Source organism: Musca domestica, unplaced genomic scaffold, assembly GCF_030504385.1.
Source record: "Musca domestica strain aabys unplaced genomic scaffold, Musca_domestica.polishedcontigs.V.1.1 42, whole genome shotgun sequence".
NCBI lineage: Eukaryota > Metazoa > Arthropoda > Insecta > Diptera > Muscidae > Musca > Musca domestica.
Window position 1 is genome coordinate 7,327,774 of NW_026712329.1, and position 18,718 is coordinate 7,346,491.

At 35.6% G+C, this 18,718-nt stretch overlaps 1 protein-coding gene across 4 annotated transcripts in view; it reads right to left on the reverse strand.

The window, feature by feature from the left end:
* Positions 1-916: 916 nt before the first annotated feature.
* LOC101895133 (myb-like protein P) overlaps positions 917-18,718 on the reverse strand; it is a 166,358-nt gene continuing 148,556 nt past the window's right edge. For 3 of the 4 annotated variants that reach the window (XM_059127064.1, XM_059127062.1, XM_011292920.3), the window contains 8 exons: positions 12,941-13,341; positions 8,955-9,109; positions 8,565-8,727; positions 4,974-5,674; positions 4,728-4,914; positions 4,502-4,667; positions 4,221-4,440; positions 917-1,855 (listed from right to left, as the gene is read on the reverse strand). In XM_059127064.1, the coding sequence (XP_058983047.1) occupies positions 1,444-1,855; positions 4,221-4,440; positions 4,502-4,667; positions 4,728-4,914; positions 4,974-5,674; positions 8,565-8,727; positions 8,955-9,109; positions 12,941-13,341 (2,405 nt within the window). In that variant the 3' untranslated portion in view covers positions 917-1,443. The remainder of the gene's footprint in view (positions 1,856-4,220; positions 4,441-4,501; positions 4,668-4,727; positions 4,915-4,973; positions 5,675-8,564; positions 8,728-8,954; positions 9,110-12,940; positions 13,342-18,718) is intronic. The other variant, XM_059127063.1, reaches the window with a different exon arrangement.

Below are 18,718 nucleotides of genomic sequence, written 5' to 3' on the forward strand. Positions count from 1 at the left end.
TTCTCCACATCCTCCAAATAACGTTTAAATGGTATCAACTTTATGCACATAACGTTTAAATATTATCCACGTTATCGACATAAAGTTGAATTATTATCCACGGTATCCAAAAAGCGTTTAAATATTATCTATGATATCCAAAATCGTGTAAATATTATCCAAAATATCAACCACCCTATCCTAATAAGTTTTAAGTATTATTGACTTTATCCAAATAACGTTTATATACCATATACATTATTCAAATGACTTCATTGTCTAATGTAACGTGAAAATAATATTTCCTTTATCCAATGGAAGTATAAAAATTATACAGAATGTATAAATTAAAATAAATAAAATCAAAAAAACCAACAAATATTTTATTTTCCAAAAGATTTGGAGTATATTTATATTTCAAACAAAATCGTTGAACAAAAAGCTTTCAAAGAAGAAAATATTGAAGAATTTTATTTATGAAAAAATAATTACAACTCTGCATACACATGGCATTAAGTAAACTTAAAAAATAAAAATATTCAGCTCTCAAAACAGAAGAAAAAAACTCAAACGAAAAATAAATAGCCCAAAATAAAATAATAATATGAACAAACAATAAATTACAAAACGAATGAAATTTTAGAGAAAAAGAATATACTAAAAATAATTATAATATTCTATATATAGTAATTTGTATAAACTGAAAAATGAATAAATAACAAGAAATATAAATTTAATAATAAACATTTGACAATACTAAACAGAAATAGGAAAATTTCACAATTTTTTTAATACATTTTTAATAAAAAATTGCAATTTTCCAAAATAAATTATAAAACGAAAACATGAATTCTAAATGTTGTAACATTTTTAAGCTAAATTTAGTAGAAATAAACTCAAGTATTTCTAGAAAATAGCAAAGAATTTTTTTGTAACAAAAAAAAAAAAAAAAGGCACTGACAAGCAAAACATTTGGAACATGAAGAAAACAGAATAAAGTGCAAAACATGGATCAAGAAAAAAGCCATCGCCACTTGTCTTGGCTTTGCACCACAATACATAAACTGAAAGCAGAACTTCTAATGAGTTTTATGAAAAAAAGAGATATAATATAAAAATAAGAGATCCATTAAAAATTCTTCATCTCTTCCTCTATCTCTCGCATTTAAACAAAATGATGCTGATATGTTTTATAAATACAATAATGATGATGGGTTGCTCGTTTGTGAGTGAGCGGGTGTTTGTTTCCTTTGCAAGGATAGAATTCAAAACCTAAACTTGTGTCTCTCTCTTCGAGACGTTAAACTCCCTATTTATATACAACAATGATAATAAATAAAATAAGGCTTCTTAAAAAAATTAACTTCAACATCAAAACAATCAATGTTCTCCTCGTGATTCTCTAACATTTTCTTTATGAGATGTTCTCTAACATCTCTCATCAATTGCTTGATCTTCTCTTTTCTAAAAATGAAAGGCATTCAGAGCAGGAATTTGCTGTTGTTGTTGTTGCTGCTGCTGTTGTGATTGAGAGGATTGTGTCTGCAACTGAAAGCCAGCCTGAGATGTCTGCTGTAGCTGTTGCTGCTGGCGACGATGATGTTGCTGTTGTTGTTGCTGCTGTTGAATTGCATTAAACGATTCTTGTGCTTGCGTTTGACCAACCACTGGCTGGGGAGTTTGACGACAATTCAATACTGGGCGGGAATTAATCGATGGCAATGATGGGGTAGAGGCATTCGATGCAATTGATGCCGTCGAAGTGGCTGGTCCGATGCCAACCAATGTCTGAGATTTCGAATTTCTGCTCAACGGCTTGTGATATTTGACGAGATCGGTTGAGTGTTGCCATTCCCAACAGGAGCGACAGAAGTATCTGAAAATTGATGCATAAAAATGGAAATATTAGTCAATGCGGCATACAAGAAGAGGATATAACTTGAAACGGCAGCCAGTGATAGTGATTCACATAAAGATTGAAAAATTTCTGTATATAAGGAAGATATTCGGCGAATAGCGACTTGTGAAGGGTTTATGCGAACAAATTTGCTAGAGTCGGGGTATAATTCGAAAAAATCGACTCCTACTCAGGGTAATATTTCTTATATCTTTCTTTTTAGTATTAAAGTTTCCATTTTTTTGCATTACATTTCACGCAATGCTTCTTGGAGGAAGGGGTTGATATTATAAATAAAAGTTTTAAAAATGTTTAAAATAAATGAAATTTATCTGTTTAAGGAGTCTTCGTACTATGGTGAAGGGTATACAGGTTTTGAGTGCCCATGGCTTTAATACATCCTCCAGAATATTTTCGCGATAATATTCGGCATTTATTCTGATGCCACGTCGTTTTATACGAGCGGAGAGCGACCATCATCACCATGACCGGCGCTTGAGTTCTGGTGGCCAACCGAAGGTAAAAATTTTCAGCTGACCTCTTTGGCAAGTAAACACGATAATTTTGTTTGTTTACAAACTTCTGGACAAAGAATGTTTTCTCATCGGAGAAAACCAGATTCGGCAGTTCACACTTTCGGTCAAGTGAAGCAACTCTTTACCTCTTTTGAGTCTATTTTCTTTCTGTTGCGGTGTAAGTTCTTGCACTTTTTGGAATTTCAATGGCTCGACCCCGAGATCATTTTTCAATATTTTCCGAATGAAATATTGCGATATGTTCAGTTTACGAGCCAGTCTCACCTGAAAAAGCTTAAAATTCCTACTAAAGATGTAAGAAAAGTAATGCATGGTACTAACTTTGGCACAATTGGTATTTAGACAATGAATAGCACTTGGACATGGAAATTGACAAAGAGCGACTTTGCTATTATAAGGTAATAGTAAAAAATCCGTGAAAGCCAATTTGTGTTGGAAAATCTGTACAAAAAATGCTACTGGAGGGTCATCTGTATGTATAAGACCAGTGAACGTTTTTTGGTGTAAAGAAGAACAGTGGAAGTTCTTTTGTTTCCAGTGTATAAAAAGACCTGCGAAAAGGCTTATTTTTATATAAGGTTCTCCTGTATATACAAGACCTGTGGAAGAGTTGTGTCAGTCTAGTTCAAAGTTCCATACACCAGTCCCTAAACGACTGCTGCCATTTCTAAGCCACTCGTTAAAATTATTCCAGTGACAGTTCATTATATTGTTTACAAGCGCACAAAAGCATTTTGGTGAGAAAGTTATTCGTGATGGAATTCAAGCATGATGGTTTGATTTCATTATATTTAGCTGGAAAACCACAAGTGGCTATCGTTAGAGCACTTCAGCATTTAAATGTGAATAAATCTTTTGTTACCGTGATACTGGTAGCGTAGCCAGACGTCAAGGAAGTGGACGGAAGAGAACAGCAACATCAGCAGAAATGGGCCGAAAAGTAAAGAAGCGACTTGATCGAAACCCACGTCGTAATGGCCGAAAGTGGAGAACTGCCAAATTTGGTTTTCTCCGATGAGAATGCATTCGTTGTCCAACAACGTGTGTTTACTTGTCAAAGAGGTTAGCTGAAAATGTGCACCTGGGTTGGCCCCCAGAACTCAAGCGCCGTTCATGGTGATGGTGTGTGCCGCTATAGCAGCCGATGGGCGCTCTCCGCTCGTATTAATCGATCGTGTCATCAGAATTAATGACGAATATTATCGCGAAAACATTCTAGAGGGTGTTCTAAAGCCGTGGACACGCTAACATTTTGGCATTCCAACAGGACTCAGCATCATTGCGCTCGGCACGCGCCACCCAAGAATGGTTACAAAATGAGGTTCCTCGCTTCATTTACAGCGCACAATAGCCACCAAATTCTTCGGATGCCAATCCGTTGGACTATTGTGTCTGGAGTATTTTGGAAAGCAAGGTTGGCACTAAAAAATACCAAAGTGTTGATCACCTCAAGCAAGCACTTTGCCGGTAATGGGTCAAAATACCGCAGAGCAACTTTCGGGCAAGGTGTGATGGTTTCATTGGCTGTTTGAAGGCCATAAAACTAAACTTACACAAAAAATGTGATGCTATTTGCTTTCATTCAATAAAATTAAAAAAAAAATGTAAAAATTATGGCATTTGACTTTGTTGCAGTTTCACCCTGTATATTCTGTATAGATGGTATATGAATATTCCACACTGGAATATTAAAAGTACTACATTTTTTAACCTTTCAGGATGATTTGTACAAAATGCATAATATTTATACTTGTTTAAGTTTTTTTGGTTTTCCTTTTCAATACTAACCAACCTCTACGGACTCTCACCTGAAGCAACTGAGTTCTCGACAATAATATGGTCCGTGTTGTACTCCGCATATTGAGCATAGAGAATCTTCGAGATATGGATCGATTTGCACTTTTTTGGTGAATTTCGGTGTGCGAATTTCGACGAATGCAGCCGAAATGGCTTTCAAATAGGAGCGATTGTTGTTGAAAGTTACACGTCCCGAACCAATGGGATATTTGTATTTGTCCGTGTCGATACCTTAAAAAGAAAACGAAAAAATAAGAACACATGGCATCTGAAATAGTAGGAAAAGACATACCTGCATATAGAACTCCATCAAAGAGATCATCCATAATTTTGGCCAAACCCTCGGCCGTCAACTTGCCATGCAGGGCACCAACGAATACAGTTTTGGTAGGATCCAACTTTTGAGAAGTAGATTTGACATAATTCGAGTCACCAATTAACCAGGGTATAACTTCAACCTGTCGGACCAAAATGCGATTAGTTTGATGTTGCAGTTATTTCTGGTTTTTAATACTTACATCCTTTGCCTTGATGCGCCTCGAGGAGATTTTAAAATAAAAAATACCATCACCATGTTGACGCTCATCGGCCTGGACAGCACAGGCGGAGAGTAAAGCCTTGACTTGTTTGTCCGATTCGAATATAATATAAACATAGCCTCTTGGTTGTTGGGTGCCTTCCTCTTCCTTGCCTGGCCACTCAACCCTTAAAATAAGCAATTATATTTCAATATCCTCAATAAATAATGTTGTCCATTTTCTTACTTTATCTGGCCAAATGGCCTGAAGATTTGTATCAACGACTGTTCACTAATGTCCCAGGGTATGCCGCCCAAAAACACTTTGGGTGAGAATTGATAGAGACGATGTGACCGTGGTGGCAATTGACCGCTCCATGTACAGGTGGGCTCACAAAACGCTGCAGATCCTCGATAGAACTTTGCTGCTTGCTCTAAGGGGGGCTGCTCGGTACCATTAAAATTAAAAGCGTTGATAAAATTATTACCGTTGTTTAAACGTTGCGGTATCGATGGGGGTACCGTTTGTTGCTGTTGTTGTGGGGGAGGAGCAGGCGGCTGCTGCTGTTGTTGCTGCTGCTGCTGTAATTGCCAGTTCTGAAATTGATTGATGGTATTGTAGGTCTGCAAGAGATTTTGCAGCAAAGGCATTTGTTGTTGTTGAGCCTGCCACAGGGTAACAGCATTCAGGGCCTGCAACTTGGATAGTTCCATATCGAAAGCCGACAAAGCTTCGAAATTTTCCAGATTTTGTTCATCGAAAAGATTTGTAGGATTGCTGATGCTATCAAAATCGGTATTAAGGAATTCAGTTTGTTGTTGTTGTTTTAGGCGCTGTTGTTGTTGCTGCTGTAGGTTTGCATCCTGTTGAATGTTTAGCGACTGTTGTTGCTGCTGCTGCTGCGGCAATTGATTTTGCTGATTGTTGGCAGCAACCTTGAGGAATTTCTAAAAAAATATAATTTTTTTTTTTAATTTTATATTTTAAATTCCTAAATTTTATAATAAAAGACGCATTTTATACTTTATTGATAAAAGTTATCGTTTTAGAAATATTATAGCCCCCACTTTGGAGAGTATATTAACTTTGTATTTCCGTTTGTAATTCCTCGAAATACTCATATCAGACCCAACAAAGTCTACAAATTCCTCTATGACAATCTATGACAATAAATTACTTATGCAGGCATTGCATAGCCCCTATATAACGGTACCTCCAAATATTCGTTATTTTTTGTCACCATACAGAGGTGGATGAAAAAATTGCAACCAACTTCGGACTGCTGTCATTTCTAAGCCACTCCTCCGACAGTTGTTTATATTATTTAAAAGCGTGCAAAAGCATTTTGGTGAGCATTTTCCAGAAAAAAAAGTTATTCGTGATAGAATTCAAGCGTGATAGTGTGACTATGTTCATTATATTGAAATTATGTTTCCAGAATAAAAAAAAAAACTTTAAATATCCGGATCCGTCCTCCAAGAAAAAATAATTTCCCGGAATGAGGATGAAAATGCCTACCTCTGGAAAAAAAATCAAAAAAAAAAAAAAAAAAATCGAAAGTTAAGCCAATAAATGTAAATGAGTCTGATTCCCATTGACTTGAAAATGCTCTAAACTTAAAGAGCTCGCAGTTCACCAAAGTCGTCCAATCAAAATCTTAAAAGCCAAGTGGCCATTCTCTTCGCCGAGATTTGCGAAGATGCTTCGACAGCTTTTTGTACTTCCACAAAGGAGCAATATTATAAAGAATCATACAAGGCGGAATAATTCGTAGATCTCTCCTCCTCTATTCTTCGTTTACCTCCCCATCAAAAACTTAAGCTTTCTTGTAGAAGGCGAAGCAAGCATTCAATTCGGACGTCATAATATATATATCCGACTACATCAGGTATGAAACTGGGCCCACTACTTCTTATTCCTCCCCACACAAAGCTTCAATTTTTTTAATGATCCTAACTCTCCAAAAACGTAAAATAGCACAACAATATCATAAATCCGTCGTCACACTTGTTCTCAATATAGTTTCAAATTTCATATTGGAAGATCTTAATGGGTACTACAGCCTATGAGAAAAAAAATACTTATGCTGGTCCACGTCTTCGTCTAGACCCCATACAACTGTACCTCCCAATATTCGGTATTTTTATGGAACTAGACACATTATAGACCGAAATTGTTTTAATTTTCGTATTTAAAGTGCGAAATAGATACTTGACAGAAAATTGTCTATACAGGCTCACATCTTCATATAGCTCTATATAACGATGCCTCCCGGTATTCGGTATTTTGATGATTTTAGCGACGTTATTAACTGGAATTGTTTCACATTTCGTATTTGAAGTTCGTTATGGATATTTCCACATATGACAGAAAATTTTCTATGCAGGTCCACGTCTTCGTAAACCTCACATATATTGATATTTTGATGATCTTAGCGACTTTATTCAACAGAATTGTTTTAAATTTCATATTTGAAGGTCCTAATGGGTACTACAGTCTATTACATACAAGTAAAAAAGTTGTAAGTTGGGCCGAGCCGAACTTTGAATGCCCTCCACCATTTGGAACGAATTTGGCAATTTTCCAAAAAAAAAAAAATAAATAAATAAATAAATAAAAAAAAGTAAATAAAATCCGTTAAAAAACCGGTTATAATCTTAAAAATAAGGAAAGTAGCCGTTATATTAGGGTCTATACGACGACATAGACCTGCATAGGAAACTTTTGGCTATTACAATATTCAAATGCGAAACTTAATCAAAATACCGAATATAGGGAGGTATCATGTGGGTTATAGTAAAATGAGTCATAGGTTGTAGTATTCATTACGAACTTCAAATGCCAAATTTGAAACAATTCCGGTGAATAAAGTCGCTAAAATCATCAAAATACCGAATATCAGGAGGTACCGTTGTATGGGGTCTATGCGAGGACTTGGACCTGCACAAATAATTTTCTGTCATAGGCTGTAGTATACATTACGAACTTCAAATACCACATTTGTAACGTTTCCGCTGAATTATGTCGCTTAAATCAAAGTACCGAATATCGAGTGGTACCGTTATATGGGGGCTATACCAAAACGTGGACCTACATGGCCCATTTTCAATACCAAAAGGCCTGCAGAAATAATATACATTTGAGTAAAATTTTATCAACCTACTTCATTTCTTTCGAAAGCTAGAGTGATTTCCACAGACGGATAGATGGCCAGACGGACGGACATCGCTAAATCGACATAGAATTGTATGCTAATCAAGAATATATATACTTGGTGGGGTCTAAAATGTATATTTCGAGGTGTTACAAACGGAATGACAAACTTAATATACCCTCCATACTTTGGTGGAGGGTATAAAATTGCGTACGCAGGTGTTCGTATAGCCTCCATATGAGGTTGATAATTTTGAATAATAATTTCTCTCACAAAACGTAATTTTTTTTGTCTGATTTCTTTAACTTTTTATTTTTCAATATTTCTGACAATATAATCTACCTCCTTAAAATTGTCACTGTTTTATACCCCTTTAATAGGCGAACGAAGACAAAGTCAAACCCTTGCCCATCGTAAGATTTTTGTTAAACTTGAGCCAGAAAAGAGGAATTTCTCCCCACAAGTGGACAAAATTGTGAAAAATGTAAAATTAGCGTCCGAATTTCCTCTAACTATTTTCTAACGAGCTTAGGTGAAGTACGATTATAGGATGCATGGGTTTAATTTTAAATAAATCCTCTACAAACTGGTATTAATTTATAATAAACTTGTCTCCCATTAAACTTTGACTATATCTCCCTCTCTAAATTATTCATCAATGGGGAAATGTGAAAAATACTTACCATCATATCAATCAAGTTATTCTCATTCGATTGATTACTATTTTGACTCTCAGGCGATGTGGAACGGGTTGAAGTCAGTCCATTGGTATTGTAACCATTCTGATAGACCATGGGTATGGAGTCCAAAGACAAGCCATTGGCTGAGGATGAATTGCTGCTATCGCTAAAGGATTTCGTTAAAAAAAGCAAAAATTAAATAAAAACAAAATTATTATCAAAACCAGGATATTTTGAAAAATATCAAACACACTGACGAGCACGCACACACATCTACAACTACACACATTGTAAATTATTAAATAAAAATTGAAACGGAGACCATAGCATTAACTAATCACATTTAAAATGTTGTTAATTATTATTTTTTTGCTCATTTCATTTGATTATTACCTGACTAAGGGTGAACTTTGAAAAGAGTTATTATAAAGAGATGTAGGCGTACTGGGCGATAAGGGTGCAGAACAATCGAAGCTGATATTTCTTTGGAACACCTTGAGTGGTGTATTTTGTTGTTGGTGTTGTTGTGATGGTGCAATATTGTCAAACTAGAGATTGTTTTTTTTTTAATAATTTATAAGCGGTAGTATAAGAAAAGAAGAGAGAGAAAGAAAGAAAGAGGTGATATAAGTTTCAGTTGTAGTGATGATGGTGGTGGTGATGGAAAGTTTGGTAGTTAAGAACAGTTCGAAAGCATTACACAGTAGTAGTTGAAAGACGATCATTTTTTTTGTTTGGTTAAAAAGTAGTTAACATGAAAAAATTGATATGAAAAAAAAATGATTGAAATTGAAACACATTATCATTAAACATTGTTTTGCAGTAAAATTGGCGACGAAATAATCATAAGCTGAGGATGTAGTTTAATTATAATTTTAAGAAGATCTAACAAAAAAAATAATAATGTTACAAATTGATTACATTAAAGACAATTTTAAAAACAGCAGGTCCTTCCCCCTTACCATCAATAATGTAGAAACTCCAACAATCTTTGGGGAAAAGATTTTCCAAAATTCTTATACTATATAAGAACTATAGAAGAACTTTCAGAATTTTTATGTAAACGGTTTCGGTCTCGGTGCGTGTGATAAAAATTTAATTCTAAAATTTGGAATGAGAGCTACTGATGGAGTGCAGGATAGATGTACCAAAGGATTTTTGGAAATTCGAACTTTAAGGTTACGAATACTTCCAAAATGGTACTAAACTTCTAAAGTGCTTCCATTTCGTATTATGTGAAGGAATAGACTTAAAAGCTTGAAATTTGTTATGAGAATCAAGGTTGGAAAATATATTTGATATCATGGTAAAATAAGGAAGGTAAAGTCATTTCAAATAAGCAAACCCACCTCTGCTTTTTCTGACAAACAAACAGTACTAAATTTGAAACAGCTTTGTATCGGGGTCCCTTTTAGTGGTATGTTTGTGGTTTGTGGTTTGTAAAAGTAAAAATAAAAGTAACTGCAACCAACTTCAGACTGCTGTTATTTCTAAGGCACTCGTCCGATTGTTTACAAGCGTACAAAAGCATTTTGGTGAGAATTTTCTGAAAAAAACTTATTCGTGATGGAATTCAAGCGTGATAGTGTGATTTCTTTATATTTGGCTGGAAAACCACAAGCGGCTATCGTTAGAGCACTCCAGCATATAAATATAAATATATCTTTTGTGTGGTGTGGAAGCGTAGCCCGACGTCATGGAAGTGAACGGAAGAAAACCGCAACATCAGAAGAAATGGTTCGAAAGTCGCAGTGGCCGAAAAATGGCTCGTGAGCTGAACATATCGCAATATTACGTTCGGCAAATATTAAAAAAATAGCTCGGGGTAAAGCCATTGACATTCCAAGAAGTGCAAGAACTTACACCGCAACAGAAAAAAATAGACTTAAAGGAGCTAAAGAGTTGCTTCGGCTGGCCGGAAGTTGTGAACTGCCAAATTTGGTGAGAAATTCGATGAGAAAACATTCGTTGTCCAGCAGTTTGTAAACAAACAAACTGATCGTGTTTACTTGCCAAAGAGGTCAGCTGAAAATGTGCACCTTCGGTTGGCCACCAGAACTCAAGCGCCGGCCATGGTAATGGTGTGGGCAGCCATAAGAGCCGATGGTCGCTCTTCGCTCTTATTAATCGACCGCGGTATCAGAATAAATGTCGAATATTATTGCGAAGGTATTCTGGAGGGTGTATTAAAGCCTTGGGCACGCAAACATTTTGGCCACAGACCTTGGACAGAACCATCGCAGTCAGCGCCACCCAAGAATGTTTACAAAATGAGGTTCCTCGCTTCATTTTCAGCGCACAATGGCCTCAAAAATCTCCGGATACCAATCCGTTGGACTATTGTGTCTGGAGTATTTTGGAAAGCAAGATTGACACTAAAAATACCTATGTGTCGATCACCTCAAGGAAACGCTTCGGTTGGAATGGGCCAAAATACCGCAGAGCAACAATAGGTAAAAAATATAGTTTTTGACATTGTTGCAGTTACCCCGTATTTTGATTCAATTTGGTAATTGGTGAACAGAGGTGGTTTCGGAAATGTATACTGTAATTCGACGAAAAGTGCTGAATGGTACTAAATTTATTGTTTGTTGATGATATAATTCTAAAATTTGATATTTAGATTACTGATGGTATCTGTGTTCGAGATTTGGCGGTGGTTTGGAAATGTGTCTTTTATTTGTACGAAAAGTACTAAATTGTACCAAATTTGGTATTGAGTGAAGGGATGGGGCTGGAATCCTCAAATTTGTTATTGAGGTATCTGTTGGTATCTGGTATTGAGAAGTGTTTATTATAATTGTACGAAATGTAGTAAATGGTTTTAAATTTGGTATTGGGTGACGGAATAGAGCTGAAATCCAGAAATTTGATATGAATGTCACTGTTAGTGTCTATGGTTAAGATATAGATATGGTTTCGGGAACGTATACTATAATTGTTCGAAACGTACTAAGTTCTACTAAATTAGGTATTTGGTAAAGGGATGGGGCTGGAATCCTGAAATTTGACATTGAGATCTCTTAGATTGAGATTTAGTAGTAAAATTCGGTATGGAGATTACTATTAGTGTCGGTGGTTGAGGGATGCAGCTGGTTTAGGATATGCGTACTATAATTGTACTAAATGATACAAAATTTGATAATGGGGGAAATAACAGAGGTGAAATTCCGAAATTTGAGATTGTGGTCTTTGTTGGTATCTCAGGTGAATATATGACGATTTTTTTAAACGTGTACTTTAACTGTACGAAGAGTATTATTGGTTGAAGGCATAGAGCTGAACTTCTGAAATTTTATATTGAGACCACTTTTGTTTCTAGGGTTTACATATGGAGACGTGACAATGAACGAAATTTTAACAGAATCGGATTTTCCCTATTCTATTTGTGAGATTAATATTTCCTGAAAATTCTGTCTTCTGTTTCTGATCTATCCTCGAACTTCATCTACAAATTTTAAAAGTGTGCAAAAGTTAGATCAACTCATATATTTCCTTTCAGAGTTATTTTGAGCACCAATAAGCCAGATATGCTCTTGGACTGACACAGGTAGATCAATTAATGAATGCTGACAACAAAACAAGTAAAAAGAGGTAAAGAGCGAGAGAGAGTGGTATTACTTAAAGAGTTTTGCTTGGGATGTTAAAATTTTGAAAAAGAGCTTTTAGTGTCTAGTTGGTAAATATTTGATACGGCCAAAATATGTCTTGGGCGAAATCTATTTCGAAACACTAAGAGTTAATCTTGAGATGTCCATTCGTCCGATTGTATGAATAGGGACTTAGTGGGGGCACTTCTTCTGGTACCTCCCCCAAAAAGTCTAAAAATGTTGCAGCATGCGACAAATTTTAACTAACAACTACTAATCTAAAATTTAAAGAAGTGTTCCCTCCAACCAATACTTAGCACATCCGTATTTTTTGTATCAGTATTAATTTTAACATCCGAAGAAAATATACAGCTGCTTATTTATCTCTTATGTCTATGGATAGTGCTGAGCCGCGTCCGCTCCTTCGGCAACTCTTCCATAAAGGGTCAACATTTTGAATTATCGTAACGCAAGTTAGAATATATTTAATTTAGCCACAAATATGGTCCTTAAAATTAAACAAACGAAGTAGCTATTTTTTAAATAGTCAAATATTTCATTTTCAGTCAGCTTATAATTATTTCGTTCGTAATTTCTTCGCTTTTCTATATATATATATTTTTTTTTGAAAATTTAAATCAATGCAAATGAAATATCGAAATACAACAAATAAAGTGAATGGGAATTTTTCTGAGGTGCATTTCGAAGTGCTGGCGAAAGAAAAAAGATCAAATGCAATTATTTTCGATGGCCCATGGGCGTATGGTCATCGTTTACTACAAAACTTACCTGGAACATGTCGAAAGTGTTGCCCGTTGCCGTTGTGCCCGGTGATATGGAGGATTGCGTGGAGCTGGGTGTGAGTGGCATGTAAGCGGCCGCCAAGGCATTTGCATTGCCATTACAATTCAAGACATCGATATTGGTTTGGAGACTTGTGCCATTGCAAGCCGATGTGGTGGATGATGAGGCATTAACTCCGCCTCCAACGCCAGTTATGGCAGCCATGCGACCAATACCATTAGCCCCCACGGCTCCACAAACTTTGCCAATAATCGACGACGAAGAAGTGCTGGTGCTGTTGCCCACGTTAGCTAAATTTAAAATGTTGTTTGTCATTGTTGTTGCTGTTGTTGGATTTGTCGAACGATTGTCCAAGCCAAGAAATTCGGCCGTCAATGCAATGGGATCTGCAATGAAGATAAAAATGGGAAATATTTTTATGAAACACTATCAAATAGGAAAACACACAGAAAGACATACTCCTGCCTATGTACAAAGAAGCTGTAGGAGGTGGAGCAAAAAGCAAAAAAAAAAAAAAAAAAAAAAAAAAACTGCGCTATCAATATAAACAAATTCAAAATTGGGTAGGAGTAGCATATGAAATGTTATGAAGTAAAGCATGAAACGGAGATGCTTTTACATAAACATGAAATGTTTCCATATAACGAAAAAGACAAAGTGGAAGAAGAAGAAAAACAACAACAACAACAATAGGAATAATATACAAGAATTGTTGGACATTTTGCACATAGAAAGAAAGCTCAGTGTTCTGTACAATATCTTGCAAAGATAACAAGCAGAGGATGTGTTCCGAATCGGAAGTTACACTACAATGCCATGTTATCGAGTAAGTACATCCGATTGGTAGAATGTGTTTGCGAGTCGAGAACTCTTTTAAGGCTCGATGTTATTAGTTGTCGTTTTTTCGTTGGGAGATGAACATATTTCCGGTAATTATAAAAAAATCTACATTGTTGTTGCCCTTTTGACTTCCACTTCCTGAAAGCTGGATTAAATATGAGCGAGTATTTAAGGTTTCTATCAGTTGTTTTACAGTTTAATATTGTTTTTATTTTTCTCACTTCAAAAATTTTCAGTTTGGCAGTGATTTGTTTAAATAAAATCATAGTATCTACATAGAAAACTAATTCATGAACAACATGAAGTGTAATGTCTCAGAAAGGGAAGGGTTATTTACATTACTTCTATAGAGAAAAAAAATCAAATTATTACAAAAATAAATATATTCGCAGACATTTAAAGTTAAGGGATCTGCCGGTACCTAGGTACAAGGAAGGGTCCGCTCTACGGCAGCACTGCTAAATGATATTGGTAGCTTATGTAGGTAGTTTATAATGAAAGGGCTAGTCGATTTCCTGGGTAGCTCTTTACGTGTGTAACACTCTGCAACAAGTTTTCAGGGTTGCGAACAAAATAAAATCGCCATTCCGTTATTACAACCTCAAAATATCTGTCGAAGACCCCATGATCAGCAAAAAAATTCTAACTCGATTAAAAGATGTTCGCTTGTCTGCCTCCCTATTCAAGATACAGCCTGTATTATCTGACGTAGAACAAGAAATTTTGCATAATAAATTATATTGTGTCTAGGATGGTTGGTATTGAAAATTATTTATTGGTCCAGATTTTCGTATATGCCCCATATGACGGTATCTCCCGACATTCGATATTTGAATGATTTTAGCCGCATGTTTTAACGGAATTACTTACAATTTAATATTAAGAGTATGTAAACGGCTTTACTTCCGATAGCAGTACATTGTCTATATAGGTCCACGTTTTACAATAGTCCCCATATAAAGGTACCTTCCGACATTCGCTATTTTGATGATTTTGGTCGCATTTTCTATCGGATTTCTTTAAAATTCTGTATTTGTAGTTCATAATAAGTTCTTTCGCCAGAGTCTGAATCACATTGATCCACATATATATATATATATATATATATATATATATATATATATATATATATATATATATATATATATATATATATATATATATATATATATATATATATATGTATATATATATATATATATATATATATTATTCATTTGGCAACATATATATATATATATATATATAAAATGTTCCATGGTAAAGAAGGTAAATTCATTTCAATAAGCATGCCCATTTCTGCATTTTCTGTAATTTACCTTGTTATATTTCACTAAATAAAAACCGGTTCCCATCTTTGATTTGTGTATGTACAAAAGATTTATAAATACAAATTTTGACAATGAGATGTTGCCAAATGAATAATTTTTTAAAAAAAAATGATAATATATGATTGCATGACTTTACCTTCTTAATTCTACCATGAAATGTTCATCAGGCTTGGAAAACAAGAATTTCGAAAAAAGATGTGATTTTCAATCTGGAATCAAAAGCAGTGATTCAACAACTCTGATGCTTTATTTGGTTTTTTTTGTTTTTTTTTTGTCGAAGGTATTTTTTAGAAAATATTGGTTGTAGATTTGTGAGGATTGTGCGAAAGAGGGCCTAATTATTACCTTTTAAATTAGAAATGAACACATTGCTCGAAAACGAATTTTAGAAAGTAAACCTTGATATTTCGAATTATTTTTTAAGTAGTCCATTTATGCATTGCAATACCTGGAGAATTTCGTTCATTCTATTTCTGGAGTATCACATCTGTAGCTTTCCCTGCATGTGTTGGTTTGCAACTGGCCAGGCCAGGTCGAACTTGACTTATTTATTACTTGTTAAAATAGATTTATGTGCTGAAAATAATGCATTTTAGAAATTAACAGTGTACTTTCTCAAAATCGCAACCTGGACCCATAAGTTAAGGAACAAGAAATACTTCAATTATTCGTAATAAATGTTATTACTAAGAATTCTGACAATTTTGGAACGAGGTACCAGAGGTGTGATGTTGTGCCATTTTAAATGCGAAGTTTAGAGGCAATTGGATACCAAAGAGCTTGGAATTAAAAATTTTATCTTCTACAACTGACTAAGATTGGTCTCTACAGGGTAAGATAAGGAACGGCAACAAACGCCATCATTTTTAATTTTTTTTTATTTTATTGAATGAAAGCAAACAAGTTAAAAAGCAGTAAGTTCGGCCGGGCCGAACTTTGAATACCCTCCACCATTTGGAACGAATTTGGAAATAAAATCCTGAAAAAAATTTGGTAAAATTATAAAAATACGGAATATTGCCGTTATATTGGTGCCTATACGACGTGGACCCACACATGCATTATTTGTCATGAGTCATTACCAAATTAAAATTCGGAACTTGAAATAAACGCGAATAATGTAGCTAAAATCATCAAAGTATAGAATATAGGGAGGTACCGTTATATCGGAGCTGTGCCAAGACCTGAAACTGCGTAGACAATTTTTTGTCATATTCTGTAGCATCCATTACGAACTTCACATACGACATTTCAAACAACTTCGGTGAGTATTGTACCTAAACTCGTCAAAATACCGAATATAGGGAGCTACTGGTATATGGGGCCTATACAAAGACCTGGACCTGCATAGACATTTTTCTGTCACAGACTGGAGTATCCATTACGAACTATAAATGCGTAATTTGAAAAAAAATTGGTATATAAAGACGCTAAAATCACCAAAATACCGAATATATGGAGGTACCGTTATATGGGGGCTATACGAAGACGTGGACCTGCACAGACAATTTTCTGTCTTAGGCTGTAGTAACTATTTCAAACCTCAAATACTAAATTTGAAACTATTCCGGTGAATAATGTCGCTAAAATCATCGAAATACCGAATATCGGGAGTAACCGTTATATGGGGGCTATATGAAAACGTGGACCTACATGGCCCATTTACGAACTACTACTACTGTAAAAATAAACCTGTGTGCAAAATTTTAGCCTTGTATCTCAATTCGTTCGAAAGATAGCGTGATTACAACAGACAGACAGACGGACAGACAGACGGACATCGCTAAATCGACTTAGAATTTTACGCTGATCAAGAATATATATACTTTGTTGTGTCTGACATGAGTATTTCGAGGAGTTACAAACGGAATGACAAAGTTAATATACCCTCCATAGTATGGTGGAGGGTATAAAAATGTCGGAAATAGCATCCAATTTTAGAATAAGTTTAGATTTTTTCGAATTGGACAGCTTTGGCACGAATTATGGCCTTCAAATGGCCAATGAAACCGTCACACGCTGCTCGAATGTTGCTCTGCGGTATTTTGGCCCATTCCCGGCGAAGCTCTTCCTTGGGGTGATCGACACTTTGGATTTTTTAGTGCCAACCTTGTTTTCCAAAACACTCCAGCCACAATAGTACAACGGATTGGTATCCGGAGATTTTGGTGGCCATTGTGCGCTTGAAATGAAGCGAGGAACTTCATTTTGTAACCATTCTTGGGTGGCGCGTGCTGAGTGCGATGGCGCTGAGTCCTGTTGGAATGACCATGGTCGGCGGTCAAAATGTTTGCGTGTCCAAGGCTTAAATACGGCCTCCAGGATATTTTCGCGATAATATTCGGCATTTATTCTGATGCCACGGTCGATCAATACGAGCGGAGTGCGACCATCGGCTGTTATGGCGGCCCACACCATCACAATGGCCGGCGCTTGAGTTCTGGTGTCCAACCGAAGGTGCACATTTTCAGCTGACCTCTTTGGCAAGTAAACACGATCAGTTTGTTTGTTTACAAACTGCTGGACAACGAATGTTTTCTCATCGAATTTCTCACCAAATTAGGCAGTTCACCACTTTCGGCCAAGTTAAGCAACTCTTTAGCTCTTTTGAGTCTATTTTCTTTCTGTTGCGGTGTAAGTTCTTGTACTTTTTGGAATTTCAATCGCTCATTTTGCAACGAGCTATTTTGATGAAGTCGCTTCTTTACTTTTCGAACCATTTCTGCGGATGTTGCTGTTTTATTCCGTCCACTTCCTTGACGTCGGGCTACGCTACCAGTATCACGATAACGAGTGATGGTACGAGACACAAATGATTTATTTACATTTAAATGCTGGAGTGCTCTAACGATAGCCACTTGTGGTTTTCCAACCAAATAAAAGGAAATCACAGTATCACTCTTAAATTCCATCACGAATAACTTTTTCACCGAAATGCTTTTGTACGCTTGTAAACAATATAACAGCTGTCGGACGAATGGCTTAGAAATGACAGCAGTCTGAAGTTGGTTGCAGTTTTTTCATTTCACCCTGTATCGGGAACTCGATTCGTTTTATTTAGTTCGTTTTATTTTTAAAATTGTGTAGGAAAGTTACTTAAAAGAATTCTGAATTTCTCCAACATAACAGAAAAATATTGTCCATTTTTGCACCTGACCTGTGTCCTATTTAAGTATTACGATATGCCAAGTTCGCTCAATATGAGATGGGGAAGTACCAGAAATATATATTTATAACGGTATCAGAATGAGTGAATCGATATTGTCCATTCTCGAACTCGATTTTAGTGTGGTAATGATGTATCACACTGATTGCATTTGAAGATACCTGAGGTTTAAAATCATTGACGTAGTCTGGAGTGACCACTGACATTTTTCACACATTTTGCATGGAAAACTCATATTTCGTCCGTTGACCATCTCCCTCCGAGTGGATCCTTTCTCATTTCTGATACCGTCCAATTTTATGTTTTATCCCAGTCTATTTACCTTTAAAAATTATTGGATGTTCGAAGTTCCGAAAGATTATCAAAAAAGTTTATAAGACATCTATATAACTTTTACACAAGAAAAAAGTCCATATTATTTTCCGT